General features: G+C 43.8%; 1 protein-coding gene across 1 annotated transcript in view; it reads right to left on the bottom strand.

The window, feature by feature from the left end:
• The window catches only part of LOC118366037 (beta-1,3-glucosyltransferase-like), a 111,393-nt gene that overhangs the window by 24,994 nt on the left and 60,248 nt on the right, over nt 1–26,151 (bottom strand). The window contains exons 4-8 of the mRNA XM_035748356.2: nt 22,310–22,419; nt 16,266–16,342; nt 15,011–15,122; nt 13,012–13,148; nt 10,945–11,008 (exon numbers count right to left, since the gene is read on the bottom strand). Of these exons, the coding sequence (XP_035604249.1) occupies nt 10,945–11,008; nt 13,012–13,148; nt 15,011–15,122; nt 16,266–16,342; nt 22,310–22,419 (500 nt within the window). The remainder of the gene's footprint in view (nt 1–10,944; nt 11,009–13,011; nt 13,149–15,010; nt 15,123–16,265; nt 16,343–22,309; nt 22,420–26,151) is intronic.

Below are 26,151 nucleotides of genomic sequence, written 5' to 3'. Positions count from 1 at the left end.
TGACTGTATAAAATACTAATACAACAAAATATTTTCTTTAACAAGAAATATATATTTTTAAAAAGATGTCAAAATGATTGGCACCCTTGTGTTCAATACTTTGTGCACCCTCCAGTTGTGAGGATAATGGCACTTAGCCTTATTCTATAATGTTTTATGAGATTGTAAGAACACACTATTGCTCTATACAGAAACCTTCCTGATCCTTGATATCCTTCGGTCTGCGTTTATCGACTGCCCTCCGCAATTCAAACCACAGGTTTTTAATGGTGTTCAAGTCCAGAGATTGTCCAAAATTGAGATTTTGTGGTCAATTAACCATTTCTTTGTGGATTTTGATGTGTGCCTAGGGTCATTGTCTTAATGGAAGTTTCATTTGCGACCAAGTTTCAGCCTCCTGACAGAGGCAACCAGGTTTTTGGCTAAAATGTTCTACTACTACGAGAGTTCATGAGGTCGTTAACCTTAAAAAAAGGGCTCCAGGACCAGTGGAAGCAAAACAGCCCCAATAACATCAACTATCAACCACCATATTTTACAGTATGTATTAGATTATTTTCCGCATATGCATCCTTCTGTCGAGGCCAAACCCACCACTGGAGTGCGTGGCAAAATAGCTCTATTTTCATCTTATCTGACCATAGCACCCGGTTCCAATTCAAGTGCTAATGACGTTTAGCAAACTCTAGGTGTTGCTCTCAATAAAGGCCTTTTTATGGTAACCCCTCCAAATAGCCTATTGTCATGGAGGGGGTATCTAATTGAGGATTTGGTGACCCCAAGATGCGAGGAATTTCTGTAATTCTCCAACTATGGCCCTTGGACTTTGCACCCCCCCCCCCCCAATCTTCTTCTCTGTGCGTGGGGACAAGATGTGTTCTCTACCTGGCAAGTGTACCACTGTTCCAGTGGTTTTAAACTACTTCAAACCCAAATAGTGGTATTTGGTTTTTCAGTTGTTTTCATGTCCCAATTGCCTGATTTATGAAAGTCAACAACCATTTGTCTCCTTTCATTTGTGAGTTCTTTGGATTTTACATGCATGTTACGCTTTTTTTTATCCCCCAGTGAAACAGGAAGCCATGAAATGCAACAATACAGTTCTGTAAATTGAGATGAATTAAAAGGTCCTGCACAGCCAAAATCATGTTTTGCTTCAACATTGATAAAGTTTGATCACAAAGTTACTGGTCACCTCCCCCATATCAAACACTTGGATTCAGGTGGGATTATTAAAAGGAATTTTGTGACATCACAAAATCTCTCATTTTAATACACCAGTGGTAATATCTTATTATTTTACCTCATTTAAATTAGTACCACATTGTAACCAACATCGCAGAAGGTGTGTTCGCAGGGTGGGGTGTGGTTTACATAATTAAGTAGCTCGTCTACTGGTGCCTAAATTTAACTGCAGGTCGTCAGCGAATATAATTAGAGGTTTTGTGTACGCTTTGGGGACCTTTAACAGAATGTGACTGGCAGAACGGATGTTGTATGTGGAAGGTGAGGGCTGCAGTAGGCATCTCAGATAGGAGGGAGTGAGGCCTAAGAGGGTTTTATAAATAAGCATCAACCAGTGGGTCTTGCGCTGGGTACACACAGATGGCTAGTTTACTGGGGAGTATAGAGTGCAGTGATGTGTCCTACTGGTGACCTATAAATTACATCTCCGTAACCTAACATAGTCTAGATTTAACCTTAGCCTGCAGCTTCGATCTGTGCTGAGAGTATGTCTAAAGAAATAGCAGCACAACATTTCCTAGAGTCAAGGGCAGTGGCGATATCATTAAGGTTGCAGTGACACATCCATAACCTGAGCAGAAACCAGATTGCATACCAGAGAGAACACTATAGACATCAAGGAAGACAGTCAGGTGATTATTGACAAATTTTTCCGGCAGGGCAGGATAGAAATTGGCCTATAACAGTTAGGATCAGCTTGATCTCGCCCTTTAAATAAAGGCTGCCTTCCAAGCATTGGGAACATCCCCAGGGAGAAGAGACAGGTTAAAAAAGTTGAGAGATAGGCTTTGCGATGATAGGGGCTGCAACATTAAAAGGAAGGAAGGATCTAAACCATCTGACCAGATGTTTTTTTAGGGTCAAGTTTAAGGAGCTCTTTTAGCACCTCGGGCTCAGTGACCACTTGCAGGGAAAAGCTGGGGGAAAAGATGGAACGGCACTAGGCCTAGTGGCATTAGAAGGGCTGGGAGATGAAGCTTTGGACGGGCAAAGAGGCATTGCTGAGTCAAATAGGAATCCTGACTTAATGAAGTGGTGATTAAAGAGCTCAGCCATAGAAATGTTTTTTTTTTTTGTCCACAAGTTTGCACCTATACTGGCAATAACTGGGGACATGGGTTGGGAACCCTGCGAGGTGAGAGACATAAACAATATTCAAAAACAACTGAAGATGTAATATGAAAAGGAATGGGTGGAGGACATTAATCATGAAGCTAAATTGAGAATCCTTTATTTGATTAAAAACGATTTAATGTGCAAGGGATATGCTATGTACAGCCTACTAACTAGCAGGAGGTCCCTATGTGCACAGGTAAGATAAAGGATTATTGCCCCTGTGTATTGAAACAGGACGGTAATTGTGATGAAATGGAAGAGGACTAACTACTGTTACCTTGAAGAGGAAGAGAATGAAATTCACTCAATACTCTATTGCACTTTCTACCACGATTTACGCGAGTGAAAAGCCAGGTATACCATGACATTTTGTGGCTGAGTGATGAAGAGAAAGTTAAATGTATTTTTGTCCATTCTATATTCACATTTGCTGAATTTTTATATAAAGCTTGGAATAAGAGAAAAATGGCAACCTATAATGAAATTACATATTTAGTTCTAGACGTAGAGAACCAGTCAAAAGTTTGGATACACCTCCTCATTCTATGGATTTTCATTATTTTAACACTATGATATAACACATATTGAATCACGTAGTAACATTGCACACTTGGCATTCTCTCAACCAGCTTCATTTGGAATGCTTTTCCAACAGTCTTCAAGGAGTTCCCACATTTGCTGAGCACTTGTTGGCTGCTTTTCCTTCACTCAACTCATCCCCAAACCATCTCAATTGGGTTGAGGTCAGGTGATTGTGGAGGCCAGGTCATCTGATGCAGCACTCCATCACTCCTTCTTTGTCAAATAGCCCTCACACAGCCTGGAGGTGTGTTTTGGGTCACTGTCCTGTTGAAAAACAAATGATGGGTTGGCATATCACTGCAGAATGATGCGGTAGTCATGCCTTGAATTCTAAATAAATCACAGAGTGTCACAAGCAAAGCACCCCCACACCATCACACCTTCTCCATGCTTCACGATGGGAACCACACACGCGGAGATAATCCGTTCACCTACTTTGCGTCTCACAAAGACACAGCGTTTGGAACCAACACTGTCAAATTTGGACTCATCTGACGAAAGGACAGATGATTTCTACGGTCTAATGTCCATTGCTCGTGTTTCTTGGCCCAAGCAAGTCGCTTCTTCTTATGTGTGTCCTTTAGTAGTGGTTTCTTTGCAGCAATTCGACCATTAAGGCCTGATTCACGCAGTCTCCTCTAAAAACAGGTGATGTTGAGATGTGTCTGTTACTTCAACTCTGTGAAGCATTTATTTGGGCTGCAATTTCTGAGGCTGGCAACTCTAATGAACTTATCCTCTGCAGCAGAGGTAACTCTGGGTCTTCCATTCCTGTGGTGGTCTTGGGGAGAGTTCTCTTTTCTTTGTGAAGGGCAGGGCGCCCTGGAATGGGTTTACCCCGAGAGAGGGGCCCAAGCCCTGGAAAGCGTTGCGGTTCTGGTGGCGTCTGGTGAGCTCTCTTGAAAATCCGGGGGAGAGGGTGTAAATCTCGTGCCAGGCCGTACCCATATCCGCAGCAGGTCTCCAAGGTAAACAGCCTCTGGCATGTTAGAACAATGTACGTAAGGGATGTTGGCAAGTCAGATCCGTAACTTCGGGATAAGGATTGGCTCTAAGGGCTGGGTCAGTCGGGCTGGGGTGCGAAGCGGGGCTGAGCTCGAGCCGCAGCTGGGGGAGCAGTTGTCTAGCAGTGAAACAGTTCATTCAGCCTCATTTACTGCCTTTCAAAAAACATAGCTGATATGGCTGACTTGTTTAAACAAATGTGATTTCTACTGAGATGTACAAACTATACAAGCTATGGCATAAGGGGACGACAAGCGGATAAAAGGCAATCTGTAATTCTGATTAAGACATTAATGAGTGAGCTAGGACGGACGTAGTCAATGTAACTATTTGTTCAGAACTTTTGAAATGTACAGCGACAGAATTCAGAACATGGGCCGTTCTTACAGTGTTCTCCCTGTACACCAAGTCAGAACCGTAGGATAAATAAAGGGGGCATACAAGCAGACAATGAAAGATCTTACAACATTTCTTTTAAACAGGTCATATGCTACATGTGCACCACCAAGTCATACACTTAGTATTACTTTCTTAGCTACAGTATACATATCTCCCTGGCATATTACATAGCTACCCTGTGGTACCCCCGATTCCTGATTTAATTTTGGATTGGAGATGCTTAATGTGAGTCTGGAAGGAGAGTTTACAGTCTAACCAGACACCTAGGTATTTGTAGTTGTCCACATATTCTAAGTCAGAACCGTCCAGAGTAGTGATGCTGGACGGGCGGGCAGGTGCGGGCAGTGATCGGTTGAAGAGCATGCATTTAGTTTTACTTGCATTTAAGAGCATGGAGGCCATGGAAGTAGAGTTGTATGGCATTGAAGCTTGTCTGGAGGTTAGTTAACACAGGGCCAACGAAGGGCCAGAAGTATACAGAATGGTGTCGTCTGCGTAGAGGTGGATCAGAGAATCCCCAGCAGCAAGAGCGACATCATTGATGTATACAGAGAAAAGAGTCGGCCCAAGAATTGAACCCTGTGGTACCCCCATAGAGACTGCCAGAGAAGTAGTTGTCCCTCCAATTTCACACACTGCACTCTATCAGCCCAGTCAAAACTGTTCGCTGCTCTGGCCCCCCAATGGTGGAACAAACTCCCTCACGACGCCAGGACAGCGGAGTCAATCACCACCTTCCGGAGACACCTGAAACCCCACCTCTTCAAGGAATACCTAGGATAGGGTAAGTAATCCTTCTCACCCCCCCCCTAAAAGATTTAGATGCACTATTGTAAGTGGCTGTTCCACTGGATGTCATAAGGTGTATGCACCAATTTGTAAGTCGCTCTGGATAAGAGCGTCTGCTAAATGACTTAAATGTAAATGTAAATGTAGTGGTAAACCAGCCTTGGTTTCTCAAATGAGAGGCAGTTGAGTCTGCTAATAAGAATGTGGTGATTGACAGAGTCGAAAGTCTTGGCCAGGTCGATGAATACGGCTGCACAGTAATGTCTCGTCGATGGCGCTTATGAAATGTATTTAGGACCTTGAGCATGGCTTACAACAAGAGCAAACATTTAGCTACCAAAATAAAAGTGTCTTTCAAGCTCAATGCCAACATTTACACCAAGTCTGCTGTTAGCTAGCTACTGTTTAGGAAGGCTAGCCTTTCAAGAAAGCTAAAGTTAGCTAAGCTTGATGCTAATTCTGTTTTTGAAATTAAAGATAAATGACACTGAATAGTTTTATTTTCATGGAGTAATGGTTACTAACCCCACTGTAGCGACTGTGTTGGTATCACAATCTGGGGTGTTAACTATGTTTCTATACAAGCGTTTAGTTTAGATGCTGGGACTTAAGGTTATATATTAACTAACGTTCATTAGAACGTGCGTGAAGATGTCGTTCCCATAGCAACGATAAAAACATTCCCTAACCAGAAACCGTGGATTGATGGCAGCATTCGCGTGAAACTGAAAGCGCGAACCACTGCTTTTAATCAGGGCAAGGTGTCTGGCAACATGACTGAATACAAACAGTGCAGCTATTCCCTCCGCAAGGCTATTAAACAAGCTAAGCGTCAGTACAGAGACAAAGTGGAATCTCAATTCAACGGCTCAGACACAAGAGGCATGTGGCAGGGTCTACAGTCAATCACGGACTACAAGATGAAATCCAGCCCAGTCACGGACCAGGATGTCTTGCTCCCAGGCAGACTAAATAACTTTTTGCCCGCTTTGAGGACAATACAGTGCCACTGACACGGCCTGCAACGGAAACATGCGGTCTCTCCTTCACTGCAGCCGAGGTGAGTAAGACATTTAAACGTGTTAACCCTCGCAAGGCTGCAGGCCCAGACGGCATCCCCAGCCGCGCCCTCAGAGCATGCGCAGACCAGCTGGCCGTGTGTTTACGGACATATTCAATCAATCCCTATACCAGTCTGCTGTTCCCACATGCTTCAAGAGGGCCACCATTGTTCCTGTTCCCAAGAAAGCTAAGGTAACTGAGCTAAACGACTACCGCCCGTAGCACTCACTTCCGTCATCATGAAGTGCTTTGAGAGACTAGTCAAGGACCATATCACCTCCACCCTACCTGACACCTAGACCCACTCCAATTTGCTTACCGCCCAAATAGGTCCACAGACGATGCAATCTCAACCACACTGCACACTGCCCTAACCCACCTGGACAAGAGGAATACCTATGTGAGAATGCTGTTCATCGACTACAGCTCGGCATTCAACACCATAGTACCCTCCAAGCTCGTCATCAAGCTCGAGACCCTGGGTCTCGACCCCGCCCTGTGCAACTGGGTACTGGACTTCCTGACGGGCCGCCCCCAGGTGGTGAGGGTAGGCAACAACATCTCCTCCCCGCTGATCCTCAACACGGGGCCCCACAAGGGTGCGTTCTGAGCCCTCTCCTGTACTCCCTGTTCACCCACGACTGCGTGGCCACGCACGCCTCCAACTCAATCATCAAGTTTGCGGACGACACAACAGTGGTAGGCTTGATTACCAACAACGACGAGACGGCCTACAGGGAGGAGGTGAGGGCCCTCGGAGTGTGGTGTCAGGAAAATAACCTCACACTCAACGTCAACAAAACTAAGGAGATGATTGTGGACTTCAGGAAACAGCAGAGGAACACCCCCTATCCACATCGATGGAACAGTAGTGGAGAGGGTAGCTAGTTTTAAGTTCCTCGGCATACACATCACAGACAAACTGAATTGGTCCACTCACACTGACAGCGTCGTGAAGAAGGCGCAGCAGCGCCTCTTCAACCTCAGGAGGCTGAAGAAATTCGGCTTGTCACCAAAGCACTCACAAACTTCTACAGATGCACAATCGAGAGCATCCTGGCGGGCTGTATCACCGCCTGGTACGGCAACTGCTCCGCCCTCAACCGTAAGGCTCTCCAGAGGGTAGTGAGGACTGCACAACGCATCACCGGGGGCAAACTACCTGCCCTCCAGGACACCTACACCACCCGTTGTTACAGGAAGGCCATAAAGATCATCAAGGACATCAACCACCCGAACCACTGCCTGTTCACCCCGCTATCATCCAGAAGGCGAGGTCAGTACAGGTGCATCAAAGCTGGGACCGAGAGACTGAAAAACAGCTTCTATCTCAAGGCCATCAGACTGTTAAACAGCCACCACTAACAGTGTGAGTGGCTGCTGCCAACACACTGTCATTGACACTGACCCAACTCCAGCCATTTTAATAATGGGAATTGATGGGAATTATGTAAATATATCACTAGCCACTTTAAACAATGCTACCTTATATAATGTTACTTACCCTACATTATTCATCTCATATGCATATGTATATACTGTACTCTACATCATCGACTGCATCCTTATGTAACACATGTATCACTAGCCACTTTAACTATGCCACTTTGTTTACTTTGTCTACACACTCATCTCATATGTATATACTGTACTCGATACCATCTACTGTATGCTGCTCTGTACCATCACTCATTCATATATCCTTATGTACATATTCCTTATCCCCTTACACTGTGTATAAGACAGTAGTTTTGGAATTGTTAGTTAGATTACTTGTTGGTTATCACTGCATTGTCGGAACTAGAAGCACAAGCATTTCGCTACACTCGCATTTAACATCTGCTAACCATGTGTATGTGACAAATAAAATTTGATTTGATTTGATTTGATTTGATTTTAACTAACATTAAATATCAGCTTTATAAATCATTTATTCATGCATTTTTGATGGCTTAGTAAACATACATACAAATAATTAATGTTTCGAAGATATATGAATGAATGATTTATTCTGCTTAACTAATGCATTAACTCATGTTTTAATATATCCTTATTGTAAAGTATTATTCCCCGTCTGTCATATCCGAGGCTGTATCCATGAGGCAGAGAAATGTGACAGGCAATGTGAGTCCAGACAGTTGGAAGGAAAACCCAGCCGAGAGAAGGAGTGAGAGAGTGGAGGGAGAGAGAAAGTCATACAGTCAGTGCTACTCTATTTCTCCCCTGAATGAAGGACGGAAGATGATCTGAGATGAGGCAACAAAAAAAAGAGAAGGAAGAGGAGAAAGAAAGAAGGTTTAAGTTACAAGACCAGAATGTCCCTCAGACAACAATGTGACAGCCAGCTGGGCTTAAGGAAGAGGTAGCTGGAAACTGCTTCTAATGGGCTATTGTCGGATGTAATGAGTTTGTGACACCAGGTTATATTTAAATTATAGCATCTACTAGGCTTAAGACAATGTTCGTGTATAGAATCTCCTGTCAACAACAGCAGGAAAGGACAGGGGACAGCAGAGAAGGATAATACAAGTTGAAGAATGTGTAGTGTCATAAACTGGATATTCATCCAATTGGCGACAGATTTTCATGAGAACATTCTAGAATTCGCATAAAGAACCACACCAGTGGTGTGTTTCCACCAAATGGACTTGTTGCAGGCAAAAAACCATGGCGTGATGATATAGTGTGCACACAATGTACACTGAACAAAAATATAAATGCAACATGTAAATTGTTGGTCCCATGTTTCCTGAGCTGAAATAAAAGATCCCGGAAACCTTTCATACGCACAAAAGTTGCACACCCATTTGTTTATATCCCTGTCAGTGAGCATTTCTCCTTTGCCAAAATAATTCATCCACCTGACAGGTGTGGCATTTCAAGAAGCTGATTAAACAGCATGGTCATTACACAGGTGCATCTTGTGCTGGGGACAAAAAAAAGGCCACTCAAATGTGCAGTTTTATCACAAAACACAAATGTCTCAAGTTTTGAGGGAGCATGCAATTGGTATGCTGACGGCAGGAATGTCCACCAGAGATGTTGTCAGAGAATGGCAATTTGAATACACAGAGATACCGTGACAAGATCCTGAGGCCAATTGTTGTGCCATTCATCCGCCGTCATCCCCTCAAGTTTCCGCATGATAATGCACAGCTCCAAGTCACAAGGATCTGTACACAATTCCTGGAAGCTGAAAATGTCCCAGTTCTTCCATGGCCTGCATACTCCACAGATATGTCACCCGTTAAGCATGTTTGGGATATTCTGGATCGACGTGTACAGCAGCGTGTTCCAGCTCCTGCGAATATCCAGCTGCTGTTGGTTAATGTTCACCGGTTTCTTGTTTGGGGTTTGTTTCAGGGCTATTTAAGCCTTCTATGCCCGCCTGCGTTTGTGCGGGCTTGTTCTCTGTCCTGTTTGTGGATGGTTGTGTTTTGTTATTTTTCGGAATGTTTGGTGTCCTGATTGGGGTCGGTCATTATTTTCGCCTGTTGTTTTTGGCGTGACCTTACTTACCGGAATAAATCAGGTTTTCCCTAAACCTCTGCTCTCTGCGCCCGACTCCGCACCCACCACTCCTAGCTACGTGACAACAGGCCACAAACAACAGCCTGATCAACTCTATGCGAAGGAAATGTGTCTCGCTGCATGTGGGAAATGGTGGTCACACCAGATACTGACTGCTTTTCGGATCCACGCCCCAATCTTTTTTTAAGGTATATGTGACGAACAGATGCATCTCTGTATTCCCAGTCCTGTGAAATCCATAGATAAGGGCCTAATTAATTTATTACAATTGACTGATCTCCTTTTAGGAACTGCTACTAAGTAAAATCTTTTAAATTGTTGCATGCTACGTTTATATTTTTGTTCAGTATACTTTTACCACTTAAATTTTCATGTACCGAATACAAATCTAAAGTTCAAGGTGTTTCCATCGCATTTTCAACTGTACCGATAGTTTTGTCACAAAAACTGTTCCATTAAATAGTAAATGTGCATACTCTGGTCTTGGCATCTGCACTCTAGCCAACAGCTCTCAGATACAGTGCCGGAAGGCTAGTCTACATGATGACATTATTATGGATAAGAGCAAGGATATTTGTATTTGTCAAATACCAGTCAAGCATCATGTCACCAGAATAAGACCCTCAATATTTTTGGGGCAAGAGCATCAAGATCACTGTGCGCTTTCACCACCCTGTGAAGTTCATCGTAACTTATTTCATCTGTAGCCTAATAGACTGAATGGTTTCCTGATTCGTAGTGGGAGGACCGCACACCATATCATTGCGTGACTTCAAGTTTATCTCAATCGGCTATTATATCAATATTTGCGCATAAAGGCGTTTCCACCACCATTGCACACATAATTCATCTTAGACACAAAAAGATCCTACCATGTTGAATGAAAAAATTATTTGTCTGCATTTATCAAATTGTACCGAAACGTCCTGTTTCCATCAGAGCGGTCATGATTAGTTTTATACGGTACGACTTTAAGTGCATATAAAACTGTGGATAGAAACGTGGTGAGTGACACACATTTGCTTTACTCCATGCCATCATAAACTGTAGCCAAAATATTAAACTAATCATTTAAATTACTCTTTAATTAAAAGCATTTTCATTAGAACCAAGCATTTTCGCTACACCCGCAATAACATCTGCTAAATATGGGTACGTGACCAATAACATTTTATTTGAACTCATAACAATAATGCTGTCGTATATACATCTTACCTCATGCTTCAGATCGATAGTGAAGTCAGACTTGAGTGGATCATCTCTCACTTTGTTTGCGAGCCTGGAACATCAAATAACTGTCTATTAGAATGTGCAGTTAGAATTGAATAAAATATGATTATTTTCCCTAGACCACTAGGAATGTAACAATGATTGATGATATAATGAAAAAAACATATTGTCCAGCAGAGAACATCATTGCTGATATGTGGTTGCTATTCAGGTTTCTAAAGACCACTAGGGAAGAAACATGATCTATGTTAGCAGTGAATACTATAGGTCAGGTATTCCTAAACTATACCCCCCAGGGGTATGCGCAATGCCGTCGGGGGTACGCCAAATAAAAATGTGATTCACGTAAAAAAATATATTACAACACCTACTATTTGAAGGGTTTTTCTTTATTTTTACTATTTTCTACATTGTTGAATATTAGTGAAGACATCAAACCTATGAAATAACACATATGGAATCATGTAATAACCATAAAAAGTGATAAACAAATATATTTTATATTTGAGATTCTGCAAATAGCCACCCTTTGCCTTGATGACAGCTTTGCACACTCTTGGCATTCTCTCAACCAGCTTCACCTGGAATGCTTTTCCAACAGTCTTGAAGGAGTTCCCACATACACTGAGCATTTATTGACTGATTTTCCTTCACTCTGCAGCCCAACTCATACCAAAACTTCTCAATTTGGTTGTGGAGGCCAGGTCATCTGATGCAGCACTCAATCACTCTCCTTCTTGATAAAATAGCAATTACTCAGCATGGAGGTGTGTTAAGTTATTGTCCTGTTGAAAAACAAATGATAGTTTCACTAAGCCCAAACCAGACAGGATGGCGTATCACTGCAGAATGCTGTTTTAGTCATGCTGGTTAAGTGTGCCTTGAATTCTAAATAAATCACTGACAGTGTCACCAGCAAAGCACCCCCACACCATAACACTTCCTCCTCCATGCTTCACGGTGGGTAATACACATGCAGAGATCATCCGTTCAGCCAAACCGCGTCTCACAAAGACACTGCGGTTGGAACAAAAAATCTCCAATTTGGACTCATCAGACGAAAGGACCAATTTCCACCGGTCTAATGTTCACTGCTGGTGTTTCTTGGCTCAATCAAGTCTCTTCTTCTTATGGTGTCCTTTAGTAGTGGTTTCTTTGCAGCAATTCGACCATGAAGGCCTGATTCACGTAGTCTCCTCTGAACAGGTGATGTTGAGATGTGTCTGTTACTTGAACTCTGTGAAGCATTTATTTGGGCTGCAATTTCTGAGGTGCAGTTAACTCTAATGAACCTATCCTCTGCAGCAGAGGTAACTCTGGGTCTTCCATTCCTGTGGCGGTCCTCATGAGAGCCAGTTTCATCATAGCCCTTGATGGTTTTTGCGACTGCACTTGAAGAATCTTTAAAAGTTATTTACATTTTCCAGATTGACTGACCTTCATGTCTTAAAGTAATGATGGACTGTCATTTCTCTTTGCTTATTTGAGCTGTTCTTGGCATAATATGGACTTGGTCTTTTACCAGATAGTGCTATCTTCTGTATACCCCCCTACCTTGTCACAACACAACTGATTGGCTTAAACGCATTGACAATGAAAGAAATTCCAAGGTAGGGTTAAAGGATGGTAGAGGGAGACTAGTGTTTAAAGGAGGGTAGATGGAGACTAGGGTTCAACGCTGCCACCTGTAATTCAAACAACAACAAAATGGCCACCGCCACTTTTTGGTAAACAGCTGAGAGATGTGCCTGAAGAAATGTAATCACTCTCTCATGTAATGTATAGTTCTAACTATGTTTTAAAGCTATGACGTGTTTGTTTTCAATTGACATTGTTTACAAACAATGGAGTAAAACAAGCTTATATTTTGGGTTCTGATTGGACAAGACAGTTGAATGAGGCATTCATAAGTTATATTTTCCAAGAAGAAATAGCTATATAATTCATTTAGAAGTCGAAAAATGTATGTACAAATCACAGATTGCAACTATAAAGAAAGGTAGATGGAGACAACAAAAGTTAAAGGAAGTTAGATATAGATTAGGACCTGACCTGTCAAGTAGGGGGATGCTAAGGGCCCAGGCAGCAGAGAAGTCTGGGTATTTAAAGATGGAGGGGTTCTCTGCAAAGGCGTAGTGGTGGATGATGGTCGACTCCTCGTCATGGAGAGGTTTACCCAGGAACCACTCCTGAGGGATGGATGTGACATCATCAGCATCATGATGACATAGCTGGTAACGCGCCACACATCTGGGCTGTATTCATTGAGATTAAGGATTATAAATGTTGCAGAAATAAATGTAATAAAAAGAGCAAGCTTTATTCCCAATTCGACATGACAGGCAAATGTACGTATGTCTTTGTTAAAAAAAACTACTGCTTCCATGCATACACTTCTTTTAATCTGATAAACGGAAGCATACAGTATCTCCGAGGGGAGTCTAGCAGTTATATTAGTAGTAGTTGTTTTTAAAGTACCCAAAACTATTTTCAGACTTTATTTGACCATGGTAAAGATGGTCCCTGCGTTAATACTGAATCGAATTCACCCAAAATTGAAGTCACACATACAGTGTGTATACAAAGTGAGTCATAAGACCACCTACATCCTCTCCTCATCCCTGATACAGTGCTCGGAGCTCAGCACTGTGTGTACCCCGCACAATGACATATAGCCTGTATATAGCCTCATTATTTAAATGTTATTGTGTTAATTTTTTTGTCTTTTTTTAAAACTTTAGTTTATTTAGTACATTTTTTCTTAAAACTGCGTTGTTGGTTAAGGGCTTGTCAGTAAGCATTTCAGGGTAAGGTCCACACCTGTTTTATTTGTCGCATGTGACAAACTACAATTTGATTTGATTTGTGTGATGAGATAATAATGAATTCTATTTCCCACTTGGAATTGGGATCCCTTACAAGTTCCAGGCTGTCCCGGCTAGCAGATGGAAGGTTCACTTAATTATTATGCATCGTTTTTCAGAGTGAGAATAACTTGGACCTCGGTTCTCTGTTAAGGTCTGGTGTACCACCGGGAGGTGGAGTTAGTTTGACGGTGTCGGGATGGCGGTTGGATGATTTTTCTCTCTTTCCCATGCTTTGGTTTAAAGCCTGTTTCAACTGTCGAGGGTTATCAAAACACAAATCGTTCACCCCATAAATCGTAGCAACAAAAACATCATTTGTGAATTCCCAAGATGACACATTTTATGTTTGACAGTAGGAGAGTAATTTGAAACTCTTATAAAAACCTACACAAATGATTGATGGTAACAAACTCCAGAAAGTTTAAGCATTCACTTTGCTGCAGGATGTTACTTTGAAAGAAATGAGGCAACACTATCAACTGTCGTTATCTGGTTATTCAAAAAAAAAAAAAAAAGAAGATATTAACTCAATAACACTGTGGAGGACAAAACCTGTTCTATTGGCCTTCTGTCTGTGGTTTAAAACAAGTCGCTAATCAACCGGCAACACCTGGATCCTGAACCTCAGGGAGAGAGCAGCTCTGGAGACGAGCTCGGAGTAAAATAGTTAATATCACCTTAATAAGACACAAAACAAAACCCCCCCTGCATCTGTGCTGCTGCTAAAAAACAATCATAGCATCATTATTATCAATGGGCCTCCGGTGAGCCGGGCGGCTAAAGCTGCTCATAATGTGTTTGTAAAAGAGTCCATTGTTAAGCCCAGACTCTAGTCACTGCTGTTGGCTAGGGTCTGAGTTTCCGAGACTAGGTCCACCCCACTGACTCTATTACAGCAGCTGAGACAGACGGCTAGTGCTTAGTCATTGGCCAAGGAGAAGTGATGTACTGTGATTAAGGTACCAAGTAAAGGTAATTTGGGCCAAAATGTTAGTATGAGATCCATTAGACACTCTGTGGCACATACAAGAATGCCAGTGTACTGGAGTTTATTTTTCTAAACAAAGGTTTCACGTCTAAAGAGTGAGAGAGACACACACACACACACACCCACACCCACACACACAGAGTGGTTATTAAGTAGAGATATAATTATTACAATCCTAAATCTGTGGATCACTTACTTTTCTCCTGTCAAACTTCCTGAGGGCCTGGAGCAGCTTGGTCACCTTGACGTTAGTTTCCTCTTCCAGAAACACCAACCAGGATGAGTTCTTCCCAAACAACGAGGAGAGGCTAAGGAGGCAGAAACATCGTCATGGTCGCCAGACCTTTACACAGATTATTGAACCAGTGGATACATTCATGATATGAACTACTTGTTTTGATCTTGTAGCAAAAGGCTAGCCTGGTCCCAGCAAAAGGCTAGCCTGGTCCCAGCAAAAGGCTAGCCTGGTCCCAGCAAAAGGCTAGCCTGGTCCCAGATCTGTTTGTGCGGTTGCCTACTCCATCATTGTTGTCATTGTTTGGCATGAAAATTCAATAAGGAGTTAGCAAGAGAGCCAAAACAGACTGGCACCCAGGGTAGCAAAAGGCCGAACAGGGCATAAGGTGACAGCTATAGGTAACTATCATATGGTAGGTAATCCTGTTACACAATAGGAGAAACAGTCATTCAAACTAATTAACGATTGTGTTTAGACCTTGTAGAATATCATGCTGCACAAAGTAAACAAAACTTTCATCGAACCTCAATTATTGTTACAATGTTATTTGCGAAAAATTGTTAGTAAAGTTAGCAATTATTTCCCCCTCTTTTTTACCTGACCCTATCAGATGGAGACAGCCATACGCTTTTCAACAACGGATTTGATAAAAATGTCAGTTAAATGACAACCATTGTAATTTGCTAACAAAGCCTCATATTGCAGAGGCCATTTGACAAACATTTGAATGCTGAAAGAGACGAGTAGATCGGGAATAGGTGTACCTCTCGATGGTCAGCGCGTGAAGCTGCACACAGCGTGCAATTTAAAATAGGCTACTGATATTGCCTGGGGTTATTCGGCATGCAAAATGACTTGCAGATCAATGACTGTCAACATAATTACATTCTTAGTTTGACACTGAAGGAGAGGACACAGTTGTCACAAAATATGAGCGGTATTTTCAGAAGGTACAAATAAAGTCATTTGAGCCAACAAAAAAAAAAAGAGCAGCCGAATCGTAAAGTTTGAATAGATTTTCTGACTGATAGATGCTACATTTGGATCGGTTTGGGATCCCGCAGGCCTTGCACTCATATCTTAAACATTTGAACCGGGGACCAATGCCTACCGGTGAATCGTTATGTCCCTAACTGTACTGTATGGAATTACAAGATGGAAGTCTTTGTGGATGTTGCTGCTCTTTTGAAAGCTGACAGGCCCGAGCACTTACTAAGGCAGCAGAGGAAGGATGCTCCAGTCTCCCTCATTGTCTGTCAGACTGTGGAGGAGCAGGACTGGAGGGGGTGTCTGAAAAGAAAAAACAGTGTTTAAGTCAAGCCAGACAGGTAAAACCTTGTTACTTTAGAGCAGTGGGACCTCTGGAAGTCTTTACTTTACAGCAGTAACATAAAGATGTATTTAAGAGTAACCAAGGGAGTCTTAACTTAAGAGCAGAGTAGCTAAGGAAGTCTTTACAGAAGTAACCCAAGGAAGTCATTTCTTTAGAGTAACTAACAAAGTATTTACTTTAACGCTAAGAGGTAGTCAATTTAGAGCAGAGTAACCAAAGAAGTCGTTTGTTTACAGCAGGAGGAAGGACAACCTAAGGAACCTTTGGAAGGACAGTCCTCAAAGATTCTGGTTTTAGTTAGAGACAGCAGAGACACATGAGACACACGGTATCATCCATTACGATAAGTAGCATATATAGAAAAATGTGAATTTTGAAATAAAATAAAGTTTGCTAATATGGGTGATTGTTTATTGGACAATTGATGGCTACAATCATCAAACTACTAGTAGTAGTTTAAAGGATCATGTTAGAAAACGGTGGAGCACATTAATGCTATGAACTTATCGCTCTTTTTATCGCATCAATTCAGGCAATTTATCACAATATGGATTTTTGTCCATATCACCCAGCTTTACTAAGTACCTATACAATGGCTATTCTAAAACAAACAAACTGTGTGTAGCCTAATGGTACTGCCCTATGCACTGCTCAAAAAATGTGCTTTTGGAGATGAAAACACAAACTTGGTTTCAATCAAACCTTCTCTGATTCTGAGTTGATGGGCATGTGAGGTAAATCAGTAGTGGCCTGAGGTAGTCTCACACATAGAGGAAAACAAGGGTTCATGACTGCATCCACTCCAAACAGCAGACTGGAGACCAAGGGGGACCATGCTGCTCACAGACACACAGCCTCTCTCCAGATTGATTTAAATACTCATGCTACTCAACAGCAATGTCCCACAAACACCTACCATGCCACCATCATAGTACTGGACTGTAACTCATTAACCCTAGTCTGTGTCCAGTGTGTTAGCCATATTAGTCAGCCGGGGGTTTGCCAGCAACTCAGTCAAGCCCCATATACACACCAACAACATAACGAGGCTCATAATGGTATGTTCACCCATCTAAACTTGACTTTCAACTCACCTTAGGTAGTAAGAAATAAGTCAGTTCAAACACCAGGCAGGCGGCAAGGACAAAAAGCCATGGCTTTACGCCACTTCTAAAAAAACGATTGCCAGATTTGAGTGGCATGAGGAAGCAGAGTTTTGTTTATGGCCACTGTGTGTGTGCAGACTCATAATCAGCAGCAGACTATTTGCATTGAACCCCCCCTTTATTTTTACACTGTTGCTACTCACTGTTTATTATCTATGCATAGTCACTTTACCCCTACCTACATGTACAAATTACCTCAATTAACTCAACTAACCTGTACACCCGCACAATGACTCAGTACCGGTACCCCCTGTATATAGCCTTGTTATTGTTATTCTATAGTGTTTCTTTTTTAAAACTTTTTTTTTTTAAACTGCATCGTTGGCTAGGGGTTTTTGTAAGTAAGCATTTCACGGGAAGGTCTCTACACCTGTTGTATTTGGTGCATGTGACAAATGATTTTATTTTATTTGAGCAGGAGAGAGAGATAGAGATAGAGAGAGACAGAGCATGATGTGGTTGTGGAGAGTGTGGACATGGAGTAGAGCAGAGGAATGGGAGGCTGATTGAGAGGTGACTCAGGGTCAGAGAGACACAGCCATCACAGAGACACAGTATGCTTTAATCGGAGTAGACTAGGTGGGGTGTGTGTGGCAAGGGTGGGGGAGCTTGTTCCCAAGACTCAAAACAGCCACAGCCTCCTTACTCATACAAATCTAACTTTATTTGCCACATGCGCCGAATACAAAGTGTAGATATTACCATGAAATGCTTACTTACAAGCCCTTAACCAACAGTGCAGTTCAAGAAGAAGAAAATATTTACCAAGTAGGCTAAAATTGGAAGTAATAATAAAAAGTAACACAATAAGAATAACGAGGCTATATACAGGGGGCACCGGTACCGAGTCAGAGTGCAGGGGTACAGGCTAGCTGAGGTAATCTGTACATGTAGGTGGGGGCGAAGTGACTATGCATAGGTAACAAACTAACAGCGAGTAGCAGCAGTGTACAAGAGGGGGAAAGGTAGCGGGGGGCTTTCCTATGGGCTTTCCTCTGACAACGCCTCCTGGATAGCAGGAAGCTTGGCCCCAGTGATGTACTGTGCCCTCTGTAGCGCCTTACGGTCAGATGCCGAGCAGTTGCCATACGAGGTTTGGTTGATGCAACCGGTTATGATGCTCACGATGGAGCAGCTGTAGAACCTTTTGAGGATCTGGGGGCCCATGTCAAATCTTTTCAGTCTCCCGAGGTGGAATAGGTTTTGTTGTGCCCTCCTCACGACTGTCTTGGTACATTTGGACCATGATAGTTCGTTGGTGATGTGGACACCAAGGAACTTGAAACTCCCGACCCATTCCACTACAACCCCGTTGATGTTAATGGGGGACTGTTCGGACTACCTTTTCCTGTAGTCCACGATCAGCTCCTTTGTCTTGCTCACATTGAGGGAAAGGTTGTTGTCCTGGTACCACACTGCCAGTTCTCTGACCTCCTCCCTATAGGCCGTCTCATTGTTGTCGGTGATCAGGCCTATCACTGTTGTGTCGTCAGCAAACTTAATGATGGTGTTGGAGTCGTGTTTGGCCACGCAGTCGTGGGTGAACAGGGAGTACAGGAAGGGACTAAGCACACACCCCTGAGGGGCCCCAGTGTTCAGGATCAGCGTGGCAGATGTATTGTTGCCGACTCTTACCACCTGGGGGCGGCCCGTCAGGAAGTCCAGGATCCAGTTGTTGTTTAGTCCCAGAATCCTTAGCTTAGTGAAGAGCTTCGTGGGCACTATGGTGTTGAACGCTGAGCTGTAGTCAATGAACAGCATTCTCACATAGGTGTTCCCTTTGTCCAGGTAAGAAAGGGCGGTGTGGAGTGCGATTGAGAATGTGTCTTTTGTGGATCTGTTGGGGCGGTATGTGAATTGGAGTGGGTTTATGGTGTCCGGGAGGATGCTGTTGATGTGAGCCATGACCAGCCTTTCGAAGCACTTCACGGCTACCGACGTGAGTGCCATGGGGCGGTAATCATTTAGGCAGGTTACCTTCGCTTCCTTGGGCACAGGGACTATGGTGGTCTGCTTGAAACATGTAGGTATTACAGACTCAGGGAGAGTTTGAAAATGTCAGTGAAGAAACTTGACAGTTGGTCCATGCATGCTTTAGGTACACGTCCTGGTAATCCATCTGGCTCAGCAGCTTTGTGAATGTTGACCTGTTTAAAGGCTTTGTTCACATTGGCTACCGAGAGCATTATCACACAGTCATCCAGAACAGCTGGTGCTCTCGTGCATGCTTCAGTGTTGCTTTCTTCGAAGCGAGCATAAAAGGCATTTAGCTTGTCTGGTAGGCACGCGTCACTGGGCAGCTCGCGTCTGGGTTTCCCTTTGTAGTCCGTAAAAGTTTTCAAGCCCTGCCACATCCGAAGAGGGTCAGGGCCGGTGTAGTAGGACTCAATCTTAATCCTGTATTGATGCTTTGCTTGTTTGATGGTTCGTCTGAGGGCATAGCGGGATATCTTATAAGCGTCGGATTCCGCTCCTTGAAAGTGGCAGCTCTAGCCTTTATCTTGATGCAGATGTTTCCTGTAATCTATGGCTTCTGGTTGGGATATGTACGTACAGTCACTGTGGGGACGACATCGTCGATGCACTTATTGATGAAGCCAATGACTGAGGTGGTGTATTCCTCAATGCCATTGGATGAATCCCGGAAGATTTTCCAGTCTGTGCTAGCATAACAGTTCTGTAGTGTAGCATCCGCGTCATCTAACCAGTTCCGTATGGAGCGAGTCACTGGTACTTCCTACTTTAGTTTTTGCTCGTAAGCAGGAATCAGGAGGATAGAACTGTGGTCAGATTTTCCCAGTGGAGGGTGGGGGAGAGCTTTGTATGCATCTGTGTGTGTGTGGAGTAAATGTGGACTTGGAGTTTTTTCCCCCTGGTTGCACATGCAACATGCTGGTAAAAATTTGGTAAAACTGATACAAGTTTTTCTGCATTAAAGTCCCCGGCCACGAGGAGCGCCACTTCTGGGTGTCAGCTTTGCTTTGTGGTGGTAAATAGACGGCTACGAATAATACAAATGAGAACTCTCTTGGTAGATGGTGTGGTCTACAACTTATCATAAGGTACTCTTCATCAGGCGACCAATACCTCGAGACTTCTTAAATATTAGACATCAGGCACCAGCTGTTATTGACAAAAAGACACACACCCCCACCCCTCATCTTACCAGAGGTAGCGTCTCTGTTCTGCCGGTGCATAGAAAATCCCGTCAGCTCTATATTGTCTGTTTCTTCGTTCAGCCACGTCTCAGTGAAACATAAGATGTTACAGTTTTTAATGTCCCTTTGGTAGGATAATCTTAATAATAGGCCTTCCTAATATTGAGTTGTCCCCCCATTCCCCTCAGAACAGCCTCAATTCGTCAGACTCTACAAGGTGTCAAAAGTGTTGCACAGGGATGCTGGCCCATGTTGACTCCAATGCTTCCCACAGTTGTGTCAAACTGGCTGGATATTCTTTGGGTGGTAGACCATTCTTGATACACACGGGAAACTGTTGAGTGTGAAACATCCAGCAGCATTGCAGTTCTTGACACAAACCGGTGCGCCTTGCACCTACTACCATACCCCATTCAAAAGGCACTTAAATCTTTTGTCCTGCCCATACATCCTCTACATGACACACATACACAATCCATGTCTCAAATGTCAATTTAAGGCTTAAAGATCCTTCTTTAACCTCTCTTCCCCTGAAGTGGAAGTGGATTTAACAAGTGACAATACAATATATAAGTGACAAGTCAATACAATATGATGTAGTCTGTTTAACAAAGACAACCATGGTGATGTATTTCATTGCATTACACTAGTGGACAACACACTATGCTACCAGTACCTAGTTTTCTTTACCGTTCAGATGGGGCTGCGATCTGAGACAATGGTCGTTTCCTTCATATCAAAAGTAATACTGACACCATGTGGCAACGAGCATGGACTGCACTGGTGCCTCGGTTAATTGATGCTGATTAAGTGTATTGTGAAAAGACATATCATTTATTTCCTTGGTTGACTGCAGTATCGATACAGAACTGAAACTCTGCTTGTTAATTAGGTTGTATAACACCGTGTTAAATGAGCAATCTGCAGTCAAACAACAACAAAGCAACCACCCCATCACTGTTTGGTAAACAGCTGAGGGATGGGGCTGGAGAAATGTAACCACTCTCAATGGTTCTATTTAATGAATTTAAAAGTCTAGCTATCTCGCTCACAAACCCGCACTGCTATTTGACCTTGCATCCTCTGTCTCGCAAACACAGCTGACCACCTTCTTGAAATACTTCAGGCAGAGGCGTCAGCGAAAAAGCAATTCAATGGCACGGATGGTGGAATTTAAACGTAAAGAGTTGAACTTGACTCGGTTACACTAAGCTGATGGTTTTCCACTCTAATTATTCCAAAAGAGTAACAGATATGACGGCTGTATGCTCCACAGGGAGCGTAGAGGAATAAGTAGGGAAGTAACAGCCATGAGCCATAGAGAAGATGGTTGAAGTTAAGGGATGCTGTTGTTTTTCGAAAAACCTGTGTGTGTATATATTACTATCCTTGTGGGTCCTGGAAATCCACAAAAGTCCCCACAAGGGATTCTCCATCGTGGGGACAATGAGGACAAAGGCTATTTTAGGCATAGAGGTTAGGTTTAGGTTTGCAATTAGGGTTAGGGGTTAGGGAAAATGGAAAGGAAGTCAATTGTAGTTCCCCAAAAGGATAGTAAATCATTTGCTGTGTTTGTTTCTTTAAGTGGTGCTGGTGGTACCTGTGTGAGGCTCTGAGTCTGTTGTAACAGGTCTGCTCGCTGTCTCTCTGCCCAACTCATGTGGAATGAGTTCCTCTGGCTCTGGATCACAAATACTATCTCTCGCAGGTCTGCAACACACAGACAGCACACAGGAACAGATCAGAGAGACAGACACACACATCAGGTTAGAAAACACAGCACAGGATGTGAAGTAGTGCCACACCAAACACAACACATTCCCTTTCTAAAGATATTCTCGGGATAATTAACAGCTCTCTTAAATTCCCACACAAACACTACCTTACTCTGACCTCCATTGTAGACAATCACCATCCCATGAATAAAAAAAGTTTCATTTGGCCAGTCCATGAATGTCACACACACACACACACACACACACACACACACACACACACACACACACACACACACAAATGATGATCAGTCAGATGGGGTTGGCTAATGCAGTGACAAAACTCAACAGATAGCTGAATCAGCCTAAAGCCCAGCTGTCCACTGTGTGTGGCAGAGGCAAGATGGGCAGAAACAAGATGGGCAGCCTAGTAAATATTATTGAGTATCTCCAGTGTGTAACGAGCCCGAGGTTAACGGGGAGCCTGTTGTAGCCGCTCGACAATATCTCTTTAACGGCCTCGATCGCTCTTTAGAGAAGTGGGCCGCCTTGGCGTGCGACACGTTTACATATCATTATTGTGACCTTTATACGGCCCGTATTACAGGCCCCGCTAATGCAGTCGGGCTTCATGTGGAATCCATTTACAGAATAGTAATGATGGGATGGGGGGCTTTCCCTGTGTGACGAATCACATCGGTGGCAATGGGAACGACTGTAAACTACATAAGCTCTCGGTCTCTCTCGCTTGCCAACGGAATTAACAACCTGGCTAAAGGTTTAATGGAGTGAAGAATTTGTGCAATTTTCACCCATCATACTGTTCAATGGAATTACACCCAACGACCCTCATCCAATCCCCTAAGCTGTCTTTGACAAGTTTGTGATGACTGAAAACACAGTTGTCTCACACATTGGGAAAGCAGGCCACATCCAGCTGCTGTACTGACTGACTGGATGGATGGATGGAACATGGGATTTCAAACCAAAACCCTTCCTTGAGATTGTTAGATCATTGCCCTTACCAGGATATAAACCAGCAGCCTTCTGGATAGTAGGCTGCCTCTCTAACAGGTCTCTGAATCTCTGGCCCCATGGCTACCGATGTCAGCCTATAAACACAGAATATGTCTATGGTAGGGCAGCAAGCCAATAGGGCAGAAAGCCACATCCAGGTGTAGACACTAGAGACTATAGAGGAGTCGGCTTGGCCAGGTGTACTGATTGACTGCTTAGAGAGGTAGCAGGTGGCACTGGTGCTCCCAACTTAAAAAAGTTAGGAGCACCTAAAATAATGATTTTTTATTGATTGAGATGCAGCCTATATTGGGCCTATATGTAGTGGTGAGTCGTCATTCAGGGAAGGGCAAATCCACATGGTTTGGTTTCAATACTTCAAAACCAAAGGGTAGGTGCAGGAAGTCAATAGACTGGTTTTGCTTAAATTGTGAGTTTATTAAATGGATCAAATTTGGAGCGGCAGTTTATTTTCCCTGTGAGAGCGAAGTGGTTTTTAGCAGAGTGGTTAGAAAGGACGTGGAGGGCCAGAGCGGCGATGAGCAGGGTTTCCAATAGCTCCACTCATCACATACTCTGGTTCTGGTCAAACAAACACGGCAGACAGACCGATTGGACGTGGAGGGCCAGAGAGGTGATGAGCAGGGTTTCCAATAGCTCCATCACATGCTCTGGTTCTGGTCAAACAAACACGGCAGACAGACCGATTGGACGTGGAGGGCCAGAGAGGTGATGAGCAGGGTTTCCAATAGCTCCATCACATGCTCTGGTTCTGGTCAAACAAACACGGCAGACAGACCGATTGGACGTGGAGGGCCAGAGCGGTGATGAGCAGGGTTTCCAATAGCTCCACTCATCACATGCTCTGGTTCTGGTCAAACAAACACGGCAGACAGACCGATTGGACGTGGAGGGCCAGAGAGGTGATGAGCAGGGTTTCCAATAGCTCCATCACATGCTCTGGTTCTGGTCAAACAAACACGGCAGACAGAACGATTGGACGTGGAGGGCCAGAGAGGTGATGAGCAGGGTTTCCAATAGCTCCATCACATGCTCTGGTTCTGGTCAAACAAACACGGCAGACAGAACGATTGGACGTGGAGGGCCAGAGAGGTGATGAGCAGGGTTTCCAATAGCTCCATCACATGCTCTGGTTCTGGTCAAACAAACACGGCAGACAGAACGATTGCCACGTTGGACATTTTAATTAGCCGCTTAAGTATTTGCACAGAATGTGGTCATAAAGATATCCGGCGGGGAGGTTTGTTTTTATGTCAAGCTTTTTTAACAAACATTAACATGGGGGGTTTTAAACACAAACAGGTCATGGCAGCCAGTGACAGGTCTGGCTAATGGTGGTGGCAGAGCGACACGGGGAGGGAGAGGGGAAGGAGAAAGAGCTGATCTGAGTACACTGGAACCCATTCCCACACAGGGCCTGAGAAATCAGCAGGGGGTAAACACTGGATCGGTGTCTTTTTAACGTTAGTGTGTGTTGCTCTGAGTGTGCAACTTCTCTCTCCACCCTAGTTCACCACACCCCATCACAGAATCCCAATAGATCAAGAGGCTTCCCCCCCCCCCTTTCTCCTATATACGCACACACACCGCCTCTCCTCTGATCAACAATCTGTCTCTCATACCTTCACACCACCTCTAAAAGCCCTTCTCCTGAGTCCGCTTAGTGTGTGTGCTGTCTGTTTGACTCTGCGCCTGTGTGTGCTGTCTGTTTGACTCTGCGCCTGTGTGTGCTGTCTGTTTGACTCTGCGCCTGTGTGTGGTGTCTGTTTGACTCTGCGCCTGTGTGTGGTGTCTGTTTGACTCTGCGCCTGTGTGTGGTGTCTGTTTGACTCTGCGCCTGTGTGTGGTGTCTGTTTGACTCTGCGTGTGTGTGTGTGTGGTGTCTGTTTGACTCTGCGTGTGTGTGTGTGTGGTGTCTGTTTGACTCTGCGTGTGTGTGTGTGTGGTGTCTGTTTGACTCTGCGTGTGTGTATGTGTGGTGTCTGTTTGACTCTGCGTGTGTGTGTGTGTGTGTGTCTGTTTGACTCTGCGTGTGTGTCTGTTTGACTCTGCGTGTGTGTCTGTTTGACTCTGCGCGTGTGTGTGTGTGTGTGTGTGTCTGTTTGACTCTGCGTGTGTGTGTGTGTGTGTGTCTGTTTGACTCTGCGTGTGTGTCTGTTTGACTCTGCGTGTGTGTCTGTTTGACTCTGCGTGTGTGTCTGTTTGACTCTGCGCGTGTGTGTGTGTGTGTGTGTGTGTGTGTGTGTGTGTGTGTGTGTGTGTGTGTGTGTGTGTGTGTGTACACATGCTGGTGTAATGCATTCTAAAGCCCTAGATGCCGTTCCACAACGGCTTAGCCTTCTGATACTGCAGCGAACAGCAATAATAGAACAGCTGCCTGTGACTAGTGTGAGGATCAGATAAGCTGCGTGCCAATCTCTCATTGTGTAGATAATACGTCCCCCCGTGACAAAGCAGAGGAGAAACCGGGGGTAAAAAAGAAACTAATTAAGAGTGAATTCACCATTCCGGGCGCCATACTAATGGGTTTCGATTAATCATCAAACAACGGAGAGGAAGGTAGCGTCCCAAATTGCATCCTATTCCCTACATAGTGCACTACTGTAGACCAGAGCTCTACAGGCCCTGGTCAAAAGCTGTGCACTATGTAGGGAATAGGATGCCATTTGGGACACACAGGATGAGAGGA

Source organism: Oncorhynchus keta, chromosome 33 (genome assembly GCF_023373465.1).
Source record: "Oncorhynchus keta strain PuntledgeMale-10-30-2019 chromosome 33, Oket_V2, whole genome shotgun sequence".
Lineage (NCBI taxonomy): Eukaryota > Metazoa > Chordata > Actinopteri > Salmoniformes > Salmonidae > Oncorhynchus > Oncorhynchus keta.
Note: the sequence above shows the minus strand (reverse complement) of the source record. Positions and strands in the feature narration are given on the sequence as shown.